A 19,211-nucleotide genomic window follows, 5' to 3' on the forward strand; every position below is an offset into this window, starting at 1 on the left:
TAGCTATTGACAGATGCAATATGGATGCAAGTTAAAACAATAAAATATTTTTTAAAAATTCTATTTTTTATATCAAAATATTTATTCATATTTAATTTACAGCTTCAGATGATTATGTTGTATCTATGGAGGGAAGAGTAAGTGATCCAGAAGCTCCAGGTTTGTAGATTTTCATTACTTCAGATGATGATATAATCTCACATTTTTTAAATCTGCTACAAAGTAATATGTCATATTGACTATTTCATCACAGTTTTATTTTCAAACAGTTTTTAGCTTGTTTCAAGTAAGCCTGATTTTTTTACCACTGTGTTACCATTACATTTATGAGCATAACACTTAATGAGTCCAATCCACAAATACTTACAATCTTGTTCTGTCAAGAGTCTTGCAGTCTAATCAATGGATTGATTGTCCAAGACCCACTTATGTTCTTAATTTTAAACTCAAATACAAATATGCATGAACTTATTATATTCTTTGTCTTACGGTGCATCTCCTGGATGTGTTTTACAATTCAGCTGTTACTTTCAAATAAAATATTGTAGTATTAACTCAGTATGTTTAGTTCTGTTATTCTTGTGCTAAATATGTGACTATTTAAGTTCTCATGTGCTGTTTAGCTATTGCATGAAAATTGATGGAAATGTAAAATATTTTTATTTAAGGTGACTCTGAGGTAGTACTAGAAGATGCTATGGAACATTACACAGGTATAGTCCAAAGTCTTATTTCTTTTTATTGAAGTTTCATTGAATTTTGTCCCCAAACCAAACAATCATGCAAAAAACCCACCCAACACTCAAAACATTGGAGCTCTTAGATAACTTTCATTCCTTAATGAGTTATTACATCTATGTTTTGATTATATTCTGAAAAAATACTAAGAGCTATATGAATACTACTTCTCTTTAATATCACCCCGATGGGCAGAATAATATTTTGAGGGTTGAATTTTCAGGAGAATGGATATTGGTATTTTAAATCATATAGAAGTGTTTGTGGATAAAAAAGAATTTATATATGTCAGAGATGTTGAAGTTAATGTGATGTCAAGAAGAAAGTAATGTCTTTAAATTTTTTTTAAAAGCAAGCAAACCATAACAAGATCCTAAAATTGCACTGTAGAAGTTAGCTGTATATAGAAATGATTTAAGAATATTTTGATTCTGAATTATAGGTAATTTTTAGATGGCTTCATGACCTGTATAAGAAAGCCTACTGATAATGCTTTATCATTTTTAAGTCTGTCTTTCGATGCCAGAAGACTTTTAGTGGCCCAAAGGTGTATTTAGCGCATAGTCTGTGTCTTTCGCAGTCTGCAGAAAATAATTTTTTGCCTCAGTGATGATGCCCCTGACAAAATGTCTTGGCATTAATAGGATGGAAAACCAAGAGACCTCTAGATTTTTTCCTGGGGCTTATTTTTTACCCACCTTTCCAGGAGATATTTATTTTACAATCAGTTCCCAGACAGGAATCACTTCCTCTTGCTTCTTGCACCTAGATATGAAGAAGTGCAACTCTTAATCTTTACTTTCATGCTTCTTCATATGTAGTGGTGACATGGACAGAAAATGCTTCCATGCCCTCGGGAACTGTTATTTATATCAGCTTTTTGAGTAAGCTCAGCTTTTTGATCAGGGAGGTAACTGAAGTAATTTACATCAGCTTTTCATAAAATCAGTTGCAAAACTATTTCATATTCTGCAGTCTCTTCTGGCACCCTGGCACCATAACAGTGAATCACTCTATTTTGTGAGTAATTCATGTGCTTCAGCAAGCAGTGGTTTCATGTGCAGTTGCCTCTGTGTGCTACAATGAGAGTTCTAAATAGCATCAGATCCTCTGATTAGGATGATAACAAGAATAGGAATTTTTCTCCAAAGGAAATTCTCAGGTAGCAGGTGACTGTCAAAAAATTTATTGTTCTTTGCTTGCCAGGCAAAGAACAACAAATTATTCCCACAGTTCAACATAATCTGTGGCAAACTGCTTTTCTCTTGATAAAAGTTTGCTTTTTCAGGGCATAATTTTGCCTTGCTTTCAAGTTCTCCCTTGAAGACGTTCTGGTTATAAGAGAAAGCACCATGTGTTTGTACTTCTTGGAGGAATTTCAGAGCTCCAGCCTGGAGCAGTGTGGAAGAAAAAGACGGGTCAGCTGATCTGCCTTTCTGTGACACACCAGTTTTTCCTTAGGAGTTCAGTCAGTCAAGTTTCAGGGCATGTTCACTTTCATGTGCTAGACACCATTTTAACAGTTGTACCCCTTTTCCATCCCTTTTGTCTATGGGTCCATCTTTCTTGTACCTTTTTCCATGCTTTTGGTTGGATTGAAAGTGAAACAGATTTGCTCTGTTTCTGGAGAAAAGCAGTTTTAGCACCTGTTTTTTAAAGTCAAAGAAGGGATGGAGACCATTGTGGAGATCTGAAGTTCTTTCTCTCAAATGTAAAGCTTGTGGTTTTGGCATGGGCTCCAAAACTTCCTCAAGAAGATTCAGTTTAAAGCTTGAGATGCAATTGTCTGTGAAGTCAACAGAAGTGTAAGCTTCTCTATTCTGGAGTCAGTGTATCTTCCCCATCTCTATCAGATGCTTCCCCTCCTCTGGCCAGACCCTCTGATGAAATGTTTTCTTAAATTCTGGTGCTTTCTGGAATTGTCAGAAAGCTGAGGGCAGTGCCAAGAGGATTGTTGGCTAGAGCAGTTCAGTTTCTTTTGTGACTCTTGCTTTGTATGACTTGGTTCTTAATTCAGTCGGGGACCAGCTCTAATAGGATCGTGGTTCCTGTAATCACATCACTGAGGTTATTGCTAATGCTAAAAATTCTGTAGTTGAAATAAGTGTATGATAACCTACAGTGGAGTGTGTAAATAGATTTATCATATAATTTGGAATAGAAGAACTCAGTTATTGTACACAACTTTCAGTAGTTTTATGAAGAGTTTGCTACAGCTTGTAGCAATGAAACTGGAGAAGGAAAGCAAGTTTGAGATTTTCATTAGAATTAAAAAGTTTTGGATGGTTTTTTAAGGATATTCTGTAAGAACTTTTTTCTAAGGAATGTAGGGAGAGCCATATGACCATTAGTACCTTATAAGATGAATCACTATTATAAAGACGTGAGGGGTTTTTGTTTGGTTGGTTGTTTTTTTAAATCTTACGTAATTGGCCAATTGACCTTTTTCAGATGAGAGTTAGTACCTGTTAAGATAATGAAATCATTCAAAACACTGAATGAACTTTGAACTTCTTTAGTTCTAAAATTTACAGTGAGTGTATATTGAAAATTCAGACAATGGATAGCATTTTCCTCTATTTTCAGACATTATCTAAAATTAAATATTTTGTATTCTTAATCTATTTCTTCAAAATTACAAAAATTAGGCTGGCTCTTTACTCAAATATTAAGAACGTAGAAAAATTATAGCAACTGTACAGAAGTATGGATTTAATGTTGTCATTGTTTTCAGCATTTCACCTATGTAGATAGAAAGGCTTGAAATTTCAGCAGTATATTCACATTAAGTATATTTTTTTTGTGTGTGTAAAATTTCTACTACAAGCTCCCAAGAGGGTTCATGTATCTATTCAGACCCAAAAGTAGGGAAAGTTTTTTAAGGACTTTATCATTAAAGAAGTTACCTGGATGCTTAACAACCAAATTTTTAGGATATTTTTTCCTATAAACCACCCAGCAACTTTATTTTTTCTTTCCTTTCAGAACCCAAACATGAAAAGCAGACTGAGACTCAAGATACAGGTATATACATATATATATAAATGCATATGTATGTATGTATATGTATATGTGTGAGTGGGGTGTGTGTAACTCCCACACACATCCCGCCATCTGTATATATTTCTATTTATGAAACGTATTAGAAAAGCTTTGTTTCATATGTCAAGTAGAAATACCTCTAAATAAGTGTTATTAGAGTACATATTGTTTTCAAAATCAGAGAAATATTTTAAGCAAGTTAGCATAACAATTATCAACTTAATTTTGCTGTTTATATATATTGAGATATATAATCTGTGTGACCTTCAGTTATGACAGTTGCCAGTTACGGCAAAGGTTTGTTACGTTTTTGACTATGAGCTGAGACACCTTTTAAGATGCTGTCCTTGAGGATTCATCTTTAAGGTCTCAAGTGACACGAAGTGGGGGATCTGAGGCTTTTAGTGGACAGTTGGAACACAGTAATTCAGCATAGACAATCAACCTGCTGCCTGCTGTGATCTTTGCTCAGAACCTTGCAAACAGTACGTAAGATCATTCAAAATGTACAGGCTGCCAATACTAACTCTACTTTGATGCAGACTTTTGTAGGTACATTTATCTAATTAACAGAAGCAATTAAAAATTGTCTGCAGTACCCTCTCTGCGTCCTGTATACTTTGTTGTCTTGAAATAGCAGCTCTTTGGAGTCATCTCAGACAGCTGATCGAAAGAAAACTACAGTTCTTTAGTTTAGAATGAAGTAAAGGAATTCTCTAGTGTTTTTTTGCCCCTTAAATTCATCAAAGTTCCTGTTTGTCAATAGCAGTTTACTGTTCACAGGTAAACATGTCTGTGCGCTAGTTGTGTTATTTTGTGTTGTGTGTAAATTCCATAAATTGAGGGCTTGACTTCATTATTGTTCTGAATCAAATGGGGTTTTTTTAGCTATTCACGACCTTCCAGAGGAGGTGAATGAAGCCACAGAGCCAGGTACATATTTTGTAACTATGATCTTAAAGTCTTTTGATAAAATATATGCATTTGAAAATCTGATGTTAAAAAAAAAGCAAGTTCATGATATACTTTTCCCTTTTTATTATAGATAAAGTTACTGAAGATTTTGATGTTGCTAAAGATGTTTCAGGTATGAGTTTTTATAGTTTGTGAAAGAAAAAAATTATATTAATATAATTAAAAAACAAGCAAATGAAAAACAAAGCAGATAAATGTGTATGTAGAATCATCAAACAGTTTGGGTTGAAAAAGACATTTAAACATCACATGGGTCAAACTCTGCCATGGCCAGTGACATCTTTCACTAAGTCAGATTGCTCAAAGGTCTGTCCAGTCTGACTTGGAACATTTCCAATGATGGAGCATCTCTAGTGCTCTGGACAACCTGTTCCAGTGTCTCACCACACTTAGAATAAAAAATTTCATTCGTATGTCTAATCTCAATTTACCCTCTTTCACTTTAAAACCATTGCTTCTTGTCCTATTGCTGCAGGCATTGGTAAAAAGTGTCTCTCTGTCTTTCTCACAAGATCCCTTGTTGAAAGGCTGTGATAAGGTCTCTCTGCAGCCTTCTCTTCTCCAGACTGAGCAACCCAGCTCTCTCAGCCTGTCTTCTTAGGAGAGATGCTCCAGCACCTGACCCCAGTGCAGGAACTTGCACTTGGCCTTGTTGAACTTCATGATGTTCATATGAAGTACTTACTCCATTCCTCAAATTGGAGCTCTGTGTTAATTTTCAACGTTGCCACTAAAAAAGATTAAGTTGTAAATTTTCGTTTGCTGTATTGGTATTGGGAAATTTTAAATTACTCCTGTGTGATTTAAAGATTTATTCTAAGAAGTTAAAAATGTCATTAAGCAAGTTTTTTTCAAACATGTCAGCTAGAGCTAAGTGATCTAAGTAGTTTAGTTTGAGCACAGTGTGTAGCGTTTGGTGCTATATTTATTTAGATTTTCTGTTTGAAAAATGCATTCTAATGTAATTAAATGGGGAAACAGCAGTTTCTCTTCCTTCTCATTTATTACTGATTTGATTGTGTGGGTGCTGGGGGATAAGAACAAAATTGTAAATGTACTATTTATGAATTTTAACACTTATTTTCTTTGTAACAGTAGAAAGTAAGCAATCAGAAGACGATATGGCCGTTGAACCAGAGGAATCAGGTTTGTATGTTATGTTTTACATGGGTTTGTCACTTAAAAGAAAATTAAGAATTATAAATATTGTGAAATAGAATTTTACGCTGCAATAAAAATACATTCATAACTTTTCCTGCAGCTGTTTTCTTTTGAGGACAAACATATCTGTGTTGTTGGAATCTGTCACCTTGGGTTTTTTAATGACAATATTTTAATGACTTTCAAAGCACTCTTCAGTTTTAGAAGTTGAGAGTGTTACCAGCTCAGAAAAACTTACATTGATAAAAATGACCATATTAGGCCATATGATAAAAGTGAAGATTTCTTTTCTTTACTCTGTTTTCCACCAGCCAGTCAGTAGTGCATACTTGGGAAAGAGAGTATATGTGAGAAATCAAGTTTCCCCAACTTTGAGCTTTATTTATGGGCTTCCCAAGTCAGAGAATGTATTTCCCTTTCTTTGATTCTTCTTATTGTCTACAACCAGCATCCTGGCTATTGTGAAGTTTTTTCTGGTGAGCCTGACTGCATTAATAGGGACTGTGTGCAGCCTTCAGTGTGTTAGTAGTAATAACACTTGGTGATGTGTGACATGTCTAATTTAAACATACATATGGAATTAAAAATAATTGAATTTTGAGGTCTAGTATTTCACAATTGCAGCTGGAAACATAATAAGTATATGAATTTTTCTAAGCCTGTACTGCAGTAGCATGTGAAACTGGGAGATTTGTGCTTTGGGTAGTATAGTTTCAGAATTTTGAAGTATCATTTTTGAAACTGTGCAATTCTGCAATTTACTGATTGGCCTCCTTAAGTATTAATCTTCCCTTGGAAAAATTCATCTGAGGAAGAAATTTGCATTCCACTTCTGCAAAAGTAGTATTACAGAGCAGTCTTGATAGGTCACTGTTTTGAACATAAGAGAAAAAAGTGGCTTTTAAAAATATTAAGGGAGAAGTCCAGCTTGAGTTATTTTTACATTTTTGATTTACAGAAATACCTGTTCAAGCTGAGGATTATTCAAATGATGTTCGAGTGGGTAAGTCAATTTTAAATGCTTGGGATTTTTTAGAAAAGAAAAAAATGAAGCTCTAGCTACATGGAAATTTATAAACAAATTACTTTGTGGAGAGGCATGAAGGGATATCATTAATGTCGAAGTTGCTTTTTGGTTTTGAAGCGATAATTTTTTTGGTGTACTTGATCAGTGGTAGCAGTAATTACTCGGTTAAATGAAAGTATTCCAAGTAAACTATTAGTAGTTTTAATTTACAACTTAATTTGTAATGATTTCAGATAGAGCTGGACAGTTTTGCTGTAAAGGGAAATACAACAATTTCAGGTCTCAGAATATGTGCACATTTCCTCTCCAGAGTAACTGATCATGGACAGTGATACTGTTAATTCTCTGTGTGTCAGTCAGATCTATTGGAGTTTGGCTGTGGTACGTTCTTTGGGCAATGCTCTGGAAACAGGACTTTTTTTGTTGTGCCATTGCATTTTTCTTGACATAACTGATATCAGGAACAAGAGCACTTCCAGTTCTTCCATCTATTGCCTGACAATAGTAAGCATAGAGTTGACCAAAACTATTTTTAGAGTAGCTAAGTGACTTTGGAATTTGGAGACTATATATATTGTTACATTTCACTGCTTTTTGGAGTTAATTATTATAAGGTGCTAATTTGTTAGTTGTAACAAAGTAATTGTGTTGAGTGAGAGTTGTATCTCGGGGCAGTAGATCAGCGAAGCTGCAATCCAAGAGCACTGACAGCTGTATTTCTGCTTTGTTCTGATTAGCCTGAGCACCTTTCTGGGCTAGTTAATCTTTGCACTGTGCAGAAGCTCTTATGAGGTGTGGTGCCCAGAGGGTTCTGGGGTGGTTTTTTTTTTTCCATGCAGTAAAGGAAACTTCTGTTTGGCTCTTGGTTGTGCCAAAAGTAACCAGAGAAGTGAAAAAATACAGGAGCCCTTTGTGGTTGCCAAGTACAGATTGAAGGCATGTTTTAGGTAATATTTTAATTTATTTGCTGAACCTTAACTGAGGTGATTTGAAATGCTCATATCAATATGTAACTGTGTTGTCTGTGAGGTCTTTCTAGTCTGTTTATAACAGCCATATGGTGTGTTGAAATGTTTGAAGCCATAGATATCAATTAATAGATGCCTTATCTAAAATGTTTTGTTTCATAATGAATATGGAGTATTCTTAACCAAAGCTTATAATCAGTATAAGAACAAACAGTAGCTGCTTTGACAGCATGGCAAGAAGTTCAGAAAAGGTAGTCTTGGTTTGGTTTGTTGTGCATTAAGTTGTAATGGTAGAAGAGGAAAACATGTTTTCTCTCAGAAAATATTTCTGCTTAAAGTTAAAATAACAAAAAGACCCTTACTGGACTGTTAGAAAGTTTCCACTGCACAGTGCCAGTTGTGTTGATATGAAGATATTGAGATGATCTGTTGGCTTACATATACTATTTTAAAATTAAAGTCAGAATGCAAGTGCCAACTTGAAATCTTTAAGTTTTGGACCACATTTCTGTCACTTCTATGCTGTAATTTATGTCTCAGTCTTGCAGCAATAAATTAATAAAAATAATCTTAGGTGTTTTGTACAGTAGTGATGATTTCCAAAATATACCAATAGAATCACAGAATCAGTTAGGTTGAAAAAGATCCTTAAGGTCAAGTCCAGCTGTAAACCTAACACTGCCAAGTGCACCGCTAAGCAGTGTCTCTGAGTGCCACATCTACATGTCTTTTAAACACTGCCGTGGGTGGTGACTGCACCACTTCCCTGAGCAGCCTCTTCCAGTGCTTAAACACCCTTTTGGGGAAGATATTTTCCTCATAACTGATCTAATCTTCCCCTGGCACAACTCAATGCTGTTTCCTCTTAACTGTCACTTGTTACTTGGCAGAAGAGACTGACCCCCACCTGGCTACGGCCTTCTTTCAGGTAGTTGTAGAGAGAGATAAGGTCTTCCCTGACCCTCCTTTTCTCCAGGCTAAACAACCCTGTCTCCCTAAGCCACTCCTCATAGGATTTATGCTCCAAGACCCTTCATCAGCTTTGTTGCCCTTCTCTGGACATGCTTCAGTACCTCAATGTCCTTCTTGTAGTGAGGGGCCCAAAACTTAACACAGGATTTGAGGTGTGGCCTCACCAGTGCTGAGTACAGAGGGACGATCATTCCTTTAATTGCAGATGTATTTTCAAATACGATGGTGGAAATGAACATAGTTGTCCACTCTCCTTTTGTTGTACTGTGATACTAAAAGAGTCTTTACTGTTTTCAAACACTGTTAGAATAATAGCATGTTCTAGTTTGAAATACTATGCATTCCTGATGCTTTCAAAAGATCTTTTAGATCTATTTTTTTACCTGTATTTGTTTCCAAAACTAGTGCAACACTTCTTAAATCACAAGGTTACCCTTACCTCTTATTGTTTCTGCACAAAAAGTAGAATTCAAGTAGCATCTCAGAAAACTGAGAAAAGAAACAGAGGACATAAATGACTGTTGACCATGAAAAAAAATAAGTATTTAATTATTATTTATTTCTGCTATTAAGTATGTTTATCTGCCTTTTTTGTATATGAATCTTTCAGTTCGAAACCAACATTACTCTCAAATATTCCTCTTAGAGTATGACATTCATGTTTACCAGGGATTTTTTAATATGTTATTTGTGATGGAGGATTCAGTACAGAGATTTTATTGTCAGAAGTCTTTGTGTTTAGGTATTCAAAGTCTAATATTTCCTGTTCTCTCAGCAATAATAATATTGAAGTTCATTGTACTAGAGACAGCCAAGAACTCTCTTCTGAATGAAGAATCCCTTTGTACACATATGCACTCTTTACGTATATTTACATCTATTTATGTAATATACATAACTTCAGGCAGTGTAAAAGAAATTCAGAATATCATTATAGAGTCCTTATTCTTCAGTTTTATAAATGGATGCAATTGCATTTCAACAGTTTCTGTCAGGTTGGGAGCAGCTGTTTTATCATAAGGTAAAACATAGGAATTTAGTTTTTTTAGAAAGAAAACAGGAGATAGTTCAGAGGCTGAATTTAGCTGTGAGGAACATTCTCACATCACCAGTTAAGAGATTGGGTGTGGGATTTGAATATGCTGGAGTGCAAGTCAAAAGTTTTTTTTCTGACTTCAGGGTATATCAGAAAAAAGAAGTAATACTACTAAAATACATGTTTGGGTATCTGTAGGTACTGTTTTCCAATTCTCTGAGTTTATTTCTAAAATTATTACTGGTATTCTTTTCCAGATGTAGGCTACTTTAGCTTCAGTTATAATCCACATTTTTGTAACTAATGCACTTGAATGATGTGATAGACCAGCTTCAGATTTTTTTTACTAATCCTGTTTTACACTGGCACATAAATTGCAGTGGTTGTGGTAGAGTGATTCTTGTTGGATGCATATTTTAGGGGAGACATATTGCAGGTTTTGGGATACCATTGCTCTCTGTATTTGGATTTTGATCCATCTTATATGATTTCAGATATAAAATATCTATGGGTTGTCCCACTCCTCCCCTTCACCTTGTATCCTTGACATTTTTATACCCTACATTTATTTTACCAACTGCTGAAACCCCTTATGTGTAGAGAAGTTTCCACTTTAGAACTTTGACCCTTCCTTATTCCCTGACTCCTCTTTTCCAATTGTCTTTGACTTTAACAAATAAAACCCAAAACCAAACCAAACCAAACAAACAAAAAAACCAAACAAAACCCACCAAATCAAACAAAATTGTTTTAATGTGTTTGGGACATGGCCTAGATTTCCTTTACAAGGTAAATGAAGTGCCATATGGTAATAAAAAAATTTACTGTGTAGATAAATATTTCCCACCTTATATGGCAACTTTGTGTATATTCCTTAAGGTAGCTCCTAGAAATTATAGCTTTCTCAAACTGACTAGTCTGATACAAAGTTGCATTTTTTACCATTTAAGATTTTTTTTTGTTGTTGTTTCAGAGTGAGTTGTGTTTTGGTTGGTCCTTTAATATAGATTTCCCCTTATTTTTTCAGATACTTAAAGCTTCAAAAGAAAAGTCCCTACATCAGGAGGACCAGCCCTAACCATACGCTACAAAAGGGGAGCAGATGGTTGTAATAGATCTTATGATGTAATTACCAAGCAGTTCAGGGTTTGGGGAATGAACACTAAGATGTTGTAACTGGGTTTTAGCCAACTGTCATTTTAGTAAGCATTTTTAACATTTGGATGTTTAGTTTACATTCCTGTCTGATATTTTTTTTCCCTTGGTCAAGTTTAGTGAATTCATTATTTTTTTCTTCTGTGTTTGTAACAGAGTTGCAACTTTGAGCTGCATTTCATGTACTGTTTAAGCAACTGTTAATATTCTATTTATAACGTAGCAGCAAGTACATTTTTTCAGATTTTAATATATATCTTTTGTTGTGGATTCGTACAGTATGTACAGAGCAGTTTGGTCAAATGAAACATATTATGAATTTTTAAATGTTTTATAACTGCTGATATAGCATACAGACTAATTGCATTTTATTAAAAACACTAATCAGGCACACACTATGCTGTGAAGTTTGACTTATCTCTCTTTGCACTGATGTTATGTCAACAGTTACACTACATGAATTTCAGGTTATTTTTAAAATAGCCTAACAAGATGCAAAATGTGTGTGTTTAATTTATACTAATAAAAGGACAGATTACTAAATTACACTTTTCAAAAACCATTGATGCGCGAATTAGAACTTTTTATTTATGCCCATTTGATTTATAAAGCAAAACTGTCTGGAGACTACATGATAGTCTGTCAGGATGTTAGTAGAGATTGCAACAAAACTGAGTTGCTGGAATCAGGTTGAATTTAGTAAAATTTTTCTAGTTTGCCTCCCAATATAATAATCTCAAAGCTAGATTTAGTTAACTTTACATTGAGTAAATTATTTAAAAACTTAAGTGAGTATAAATACTTGATTTGCAAACTTTATTAAAAAAAAAGGAAAAAACTTCAGAAATTCAACCTTTGGAAAAGTTTGATGTCAAAATTTAAGACCTACAGTTATAAATACTCTTATAAATGGTACATCTGAAATTTAGACTGTGAGTGATTTAGGATTTTAATATAACAGGTGTGGTTTTTACCTGTTCTGTGCTGCTGTTCCACAATTATGGAGACATATTTTATTCTTTGGTATTTTGCATGTGTTCCTTTTTGGCTCAGGAATAATTGCTGTGATTTTAGGAAGTTGCCAAGCCTGATACAGGAACTTAGGAGAAATAAAGTAAGATAAATTTATAAAAAGAAAAGTCAATTTGGTAACCCTAATAGTGGTTGCCTTTGGGTTTACAGGGAGATTTTCAAGTTCTGTAACACTGTTTTGAAGTCAGGTTTCTAGATGCTTAACTTTACAGTGAAAGGGGCATCATATATGCTTGCCTTTTTTTTGGTATTGGGATTTCGGTGAGACTCCACGTGAGTGTTGCATCTGATCAACAAATACAGATGTCCCAAAGTGATTTCTTTAGACTTTTCAGGAAAGCAATAATACTCTTAGACTGTGATGTGTTTTGGGATGGGATGTTGTAGTAAAATTACCTGTGATTGTGAATTGCAGAGCAATAATTTTTACAAAGCCATATTTTGTGAGGAATCTTGGTAATAATTTTAGAATGGTGAATGGAGGACTTTTTATATACCAGTGACAGTCTATTTGTAGAATTATGGGACTGTGAGAGTATATTATGCTGTGATCAAATTTTAAGTATTTTGTAACTGGGTATGTGATTTTACGTGCTTCATGTTTACAAAAATATGCCAAGCTGAGCAAGGTCAAGTGGACTATTGAAAAATGTATATTTAATCCATTTTATTGTTTGACTGCAATAAAACACAGAAGAATATCTTTGTCTTTCTAGTGTCATTATTTATTCCTAAATGTGGTAGATATTAACTATAGGGATAATTGACTCATCCACTAATTAATATTATTTTTTAAATTATAAATTTGAATATTTAAGAATATATTTGAAAACATTATTTACAAGGAGGAGGAAATATAGCAAGTAAAATTAATTTTATTTCTGACTGCTGTTATGTGAAGGAAACAGACAGTACTCTAAGGTCTGTGTCTTCTATAATTGCATTCTGTTTGCCCTTTAGGAGCATTAACATTCCATGACCAGTTTGGCCTGAATTTTTCCCATGATACATAATTTCTGTTTGTAACTTAAAATGGATGCGATAGCATTCTTTAACAAACACAAACGTCCGGGGAAAGTGTGATATCTACCTTTCATACAGAATGTTATGGTTATGGTCCAGAGTTAGATTAGAAACCTAGTAAGGTCTGCACAGTTCTCTGTTTGAAAGCAAAAGTATTCCTTCAACCTTTTCAGTTTTCAAAGACCTCCATAGCTTTAGTAATCCAACGTTTCTGAATGTTAGTCTAAGAAAATGTCAAGAGATTACATTTTCCTTATATTTTCACATTACTACATTGCCTCTTATTATATTTCAGTGAATCTATGAAATCTTGGATTCAGTTGCTTTTTTTGGAAATCAAAGGAAGAAATACCAATTAGCAAAGAGTAGGATGCTAAAGTTGTTTTTTAATACCGACAATTTACTACAATTTAAGTGACTTTTTAACATTCTCTGTAATTGAAAAGATATCATATCATGGCACTTCTGTCTAAGGCATAAAGAAAATGGCTAAGATTTGATATAGGAAAGATACTGAAAAATTTAATGTTTTTACTGAATATCATTTGTAATTTTACATGTTTCAGAAGTTATGTGTATGTAAATAAATTGTATTGTACACTTATAGTGTTGATTGAGATTCATGTAAAATCTGCAACATCTGAAATACATTTTTAATTGTGACTTGGGTCATTGTCACATGCAGCCACAAACATTTAGATGTATTGTAGTATGAAAAATAAATTTATTTTTCATCGTAGAAACCTTCTTGGGAATACCTGGTGCATTTGTTACACAGTGATAGCAGTCCTAGCCTGTACAGCTTAGCTAAAGCTGTTTTGTCTGTGATTTTGATCTAGGTTTGTTTTGCTGGAAATGGAGAAATTGAGCAAAAGATGAAAGGGGTTTGAAGAGCTAAGATTTTGTTTGTTTGTTTGTTTGAGCTACAATTGATTTTAGTTGATGACAAAATAGTCTTAAAATTTATTATCATATCCCTGTCTTTGAGACGGCACATTTTTAAGCCTTTATCAGAATAGCATAATTAAAACCTTTTGCACCATCGAAGTATCCTAGGGATCAGTGTGGAGGGAAAAAAGTAGTATGTGCTGAATATGTTGCTGAAGTGAATTCTTAGTTAAGTGTGGTGAGAGCTGAGAGAAACAAGATCTTCAGAGCTAACATGATCAAGTTGTGATGAATTTCAGAAGCAGCTACCTAGAAGGAGAAGCTGGAGTATTAAAAGATCATTGGAGAGGCTTTGGTAAAATCAATGGCAGCTAATTTAGCAGAATCCAGACTGAAAAAAGTCCGAGAGAGAGTTTGGAGAGCTGATTCTAGTGCATAAATAGGTATAGAGAACTGTAGGTTGTATGTTGCATGAGTCTCAGTAGTGAAGAAATGTGAAGCCAGACAAGAAACAGGAGGTGGAGGCAGGCTTTAGAGTGATGAGGTTATACCTTATTCTTCCTGCGATGACAGAGAAATTGCAGAAATAACATGAATGTCCAGGATGTGTGGAAGCAGGTCACTGAGTGACCGAGAATGAAGTAGAGAGAAGAGGTGAGGTGAGGTGAGAATATCGGTGTTGCTGATAAGGGAGAAGATACAGGGAAAATGGATGGCTAAGTAGCATGCTGTATCATGGTAATGCGAGCTGATTAAAACAATAGAAATATGAGTATATAAACTGTTCTGTGTAAAAGCTATAAATATAAACTGTTATCTGGACCTGCATTACTGCTCTTTTTAAAATGCAGTGTTTCTGATGATGTACAGATATACACAACCATTTTCTTTATTGTGTGTTATGCACAAAAAAATAGAAAAGTCAGTGTTTTAGGAAGTACTGCATAACACTTCCATTAATATACTCTTATAGTAATAATTATCCCTTAGTATGTAATTGACTCTATACATCTTTTGTAATTTCTTTCTATTTAATTGACAATCTAGATTTCATGATGTAATTGAAGGGGTGAATGACTTTCAGCGTGACGATATTTATTTAATTTACCATATCATAATCAAGTTCATGCTCATTCTGTCTTGTGCTGAATGTAAATCAGAGTTGTAGTGGTTGTAGTGTCCATACTCTCAGTAGCAGAATTTGTCAATCTGTAGTAAAGGGTGAAATTAGAATGTTAAATAATTTGATTTCAAGTATGTGCATAATCCAGTTTCTCCATGAAAAAATGAAATGTTTTCCAGCATTTTAAATGGTGTATTTTATTCACACTGTAATGCTTCTGAGCAATCAGTCTGAAAAACAGTGAAGACTGAATATTCTGACAAGGTGTCTCTGACTTGGAAATTTAAGAAAATTATTTTTTTTATATATGTATATATATATATACCTCAAAATGAAACAGTATATATTAGAGAGGAAAATAACTAACTAAAAAGCCAACTGACCTCCCTGTTTAGTGTTCTCTAAGTTTATTAGGATGAAATATTGGAAGCTTACTGGGACAAAATTGGAAACAGAATAAGAGTGTTGTAATTGAGAAGCAAGATGCTCTATATGTTATAGAGTAAGGCAGGATCAAATAGTGTTTAGAGGAGGGAAAAAGATGTTTATGTATCTATTACCTTCATGATACACACATACGTGATTTGGGTACAGGATGTAGTCTGTCTTTGCTACCGACTGTCTTAACATTTACCTGTGCAGACAAATGTTTACAGAACAGCTGTTAAATTATTTTAAAAGTTTAATAAAACAAAAGCTTTCAAGTGCCCAATTGAAAATGAGAGTTTGGTTCCCAATCGATTTTGTTTTTCATATTTTGATCAAATGTATGTATTAAGCTAGTGTTCCCAGTAGTTTTTAATTAGTTAACAGCTTTTCTTTCTTGCAATACTGTGAATGTGTATCACCAAAATCTACTAAGTAGCTAGAGAGGAAGTTCTAGGAAATATTTTGTGATCAAAGCGATAATGTAATATTTGAAGAATCTGCAGGGAAAGACCTTAAAGGTAACTATATAGTTCAGAAAGTTATCTATGGTTTCTTTAAAAAATAAAAATGAAACAAAGAAGTCCTGTTGGCTCAATTATGTTTTGAGTATAGGTTTTAATTTTCTTGTATCTCTTTTTTTATCATAAACGTAAATTTATTCCAATGAAATTATATTTTTAATATTCCAGGGAAAAGTGAAAAAGAAACCGAACAAGACAAAACAGAAAAAGGTAAGTCTGAAAGTAACAGTCTGTTCTGAAATTTAAAACCATGCTTTCTGGGAAGATTGATTTAAACCACGTTAAATAGTAGTGGTGCTTAGTTGCTGTACATCTGATGTAGATAAACTAAAATTGGATAAACATCCAGAGAGCATGTGCTTTTGAAAGTAAACACACAGTTGTTTCCAAGGCTGGCATCAATGTATTCCTCTCTTACGTGATCACAAAATAGAACAATAGAATTGTTTAGGTTGGAAAAGACCTTTAAGATCATTGAGTCCAACTGGTAACCTAACACTGAACCATGTTCCCAAGTAATATATCTTTTAAATACTACCAGGGCAGCCTGACAAACCTTTCAGTGAAGGAATTTTTCCTCCTATCCAATCTAAACCTCCCCTGGAGCAACTTGAGGCTGTTGCTTCTTGTCCTGTCACTTGTTACCTGGGGAAAAGAGACCGATCCCTATCTCACTATAACCTCCTTTCAGGTAGTTGTAGAGATCTTTATGGTCTTCCCAGAGCCTCCTTTTTTTCAGGCTAAGCAATCCCAACTCCCTCAGCTGCTTCCTTATAAGACTTGCACTCCTGACCCATCTTTGTTGCTCTTCTCTGGACACACTCCAGACCTCAATATCTTTCTTGTAGTGGCCCAAAGCTGAGCACAGGATTCAGATGCAGCCCCATCAGTGCTGAGAACAGGGGGGAAACACTGCTCTAATCCTGCTGGACACACCAGTTCTGATCCAAGCCAGGATGCCATAGGCCTTCTTGTCTGACTGGACACGCTGCTGGCTCATGTTCACCCGGCTGTTAGCTAGTACCCCCAGGTGCTTTTCCAATGGGCATCTTTCCAGCCACTCTTCTCCAAGCCTATAGTGTTGCACTGGGTCATGGGGTGGTTGTGACAACTCCTACTGTTTCAAGAGTAAAATGTGTGTTGTCCCAGTTTAGGATTCTGTAGATCATAGTTTCACCAAGCTCCTCCTGCATCTGTGGGCAAGAGTCAACCTGGGCTGCCTGGCCCCGGGAGCTGGCTTCAGCACTGCCAACTGTGCTAAGGCTGGAGAGACAGGTGACATTAAAATCAGTCCTTGTCAACTCCGTGTTTACCAAATAAGGGTTTCTGTCTAGCTTAGTTTAGGTAGGAAGATGCAGAGGCAGAATTAATGGAAAAGGAAGTCAGGTTTTTGCTAGAGAGCACTGTGAATCTGTTCTCCCTACAATGACATTTGTTCTGGCCTCGTGCATTCCCTGTCACTGCATGAAGCTTGCACATCCTCCTTCACTGGGGTCATGGTTTGTATCTGACAATGCACAGAAACCTCAGGGCCTGTGCCAAGGGATTCGTTGGCTCTTTGTCTTTCCTAATTTTTTCTTTACTGCTCCTTTTTCATTCCTATTTTCATTTTCTATGTGGCAGTTATTTTATATTTGAGTACTTAGGAATAATAATTTTATGATCTTCTGGTAAGGTGTCTTGGTTTTGTATATTAGTATTTTAAGTGTAAGTTTCTAGGACTGGCAAACTTTAAACATTTAAGTATTATATGTCACATGGTAGCATTACATATAAAAAGTAAAAAAACTTGGAAAGCAAGGCAATTGCGTCAACTTGGAAAGCAAGGCAATTGCGTCAACATTTCTGTTTTTAACAGGATAGATTTAGCAGGAAATACTTTACTGTACTAGGTGTACATACTTGATAGTAGAAAACCCTACCATTATGTACTAGTTTTATGGAACTATTAGAACAATATAATGAAATGACATACAATAACCATCCACTATACGTAAAAATAGTAGCCTGTGTAAAGGCTAGCTTGAGTCTAGCCTTTGAGAAGCCCAAGGACTTAATGGTGAAAGAGAGAGGTGGATAATGGAAATACATGCCAAAAATAAAATTATGGTTCTTCAATTGTTTCTTACGATCGACATCTAACCAACCAACCAGTAATAATTTCATACAGAAAGCCCTGTAGAATACTTTTTACTGCGAGGGAAATTGTTCTGGAATAGCTGCAGCTAAAGATTTATTATAGTCATTAGATTCAAGCTTTATTAGTCCCTAAAATGCCTCAGTTTTTATTGTCTGATTACTTCCCCAGATAAGTTGATTATAGTGTTTTGCTTGTTCTACCAGTACAGTTTAGAAAGGTCCTTTAATTATTGTAGTGCTCCTGGCTTTAAATTGTTGAGATGCAGTTACTTGGTTTTATACCTTCTAAGTTATCTTTATGGAAACCCATAAAACAAGTGGATCACTTACACTCTGTATCTCACATAATGAGCTTCCCAAACAACAGGACAATGACAGGAGTTTTTCATCATCATCAAATTCTCATTCAAGTGCCCACTGAGAGGCAGCACAATTTCCAAAACCAATTTGGGTAATGATATGGGACTAGTATGAGGAGGGAGGACAATTACTTGAGCAAATTTTGAATTCCAGGTAAAAGTAATTGGTCTGCTAATATATATATGTGTATGTTTTTCAACCTATAACTAAAACTTTGAAACTTGGATCAGGAAGGTTGGAGTGTTGGGGGTGGAGTGGTGAGGGGAATTAGTAGAAGAGAAGGTCACGAAATTACTTGGAAAACAGCTACAGACCATGATCATTGGTATCTACTTGTTATTGTCCCACACTCAGAAGTTGCCATCCACAAGTTGCCAAGAGCATTATTACTGAATTTGTATCACAGCAGGAATAGGAGGGTGTTTAGGAAACAAAGCCTGTGACCCCCCTGGAAATTTCTTCCTTAGTTTTTGACAGTTTAAGATGGAGAACTGACAGGAGGAGCCTTTGCTGGGAGTGACTGAGATTGCATCACATGAGGAGGTTTTTAATTCAGATTAGCTTTTAGAGATGGCATAACATGAGAAGACATAACTATAGAGTTATAACCTCTGCAGATAAA

General features: G+C 34.9%; 1 protein-coding gene across 14 annotated transcripts in view; it reads left to right on the forward strand.

The window, feature by feature from the left end:
• Positions 1–19,211, forward strand: part of ASPH (aspartate beta-hydroxylase) — a 111,359-nt gene that overhangs the window by 44,899 nt on the left and 47,249 nt on the right. For 9 of the 14 annotated variants that reach the window (XM_064652048.1, XM_064652157.1, XM_064652095.1 and 6 more), the window contains 8 exons: positions 103–159; positions 669–713; positions 3,724–3,762; positions 4,669–4,713; positions 4,826–4,867; positions 5,851–5,901; positions 6,875–6,919; positions 16,259–16,300. In XM_064652048.1, coding sequence (XP_064508118.1) covers positions 103–159; positions 669–713; positions 3,724–3,762; positions 4,669–4,713; positions 4,826–4,867; positions 5,851–5,901; positions 6,875–6,919; positions 16,259–16,300 — 366 coding nt within the window. The remainder of the gene's footprint in view (positions 1–102; positions 160–668; positions 714–3,723; positions 3,763–4,668; positions 4,714–4,825; positions 4,868–5,850; positions 5,902–6,874; positions 6,920–16,258; positions 16,301–19,211) is intronic. The other 5 variants (XM_064652080.1, XM_064652120.1, XM_064652058.1 and 2 more) reach the window with 4 other exon arrangements.

Source organism: Pseudopipra pipra, chromosome 1, assembly GCF_036250125.1.
Source record: "Pseudopipra pipra isolate bDixPip1 chromosome 1, bDixPip1.hap1, whole genome shotgun sequence".
In the NCBI taxonomy this organism is placed as follows: domain Eukaryota; kingdom Metazoa; phylum Chordata; class Aves; order Passeriformes; family Pipridae; genus Pseudopipra; species Pseudopipra pipra.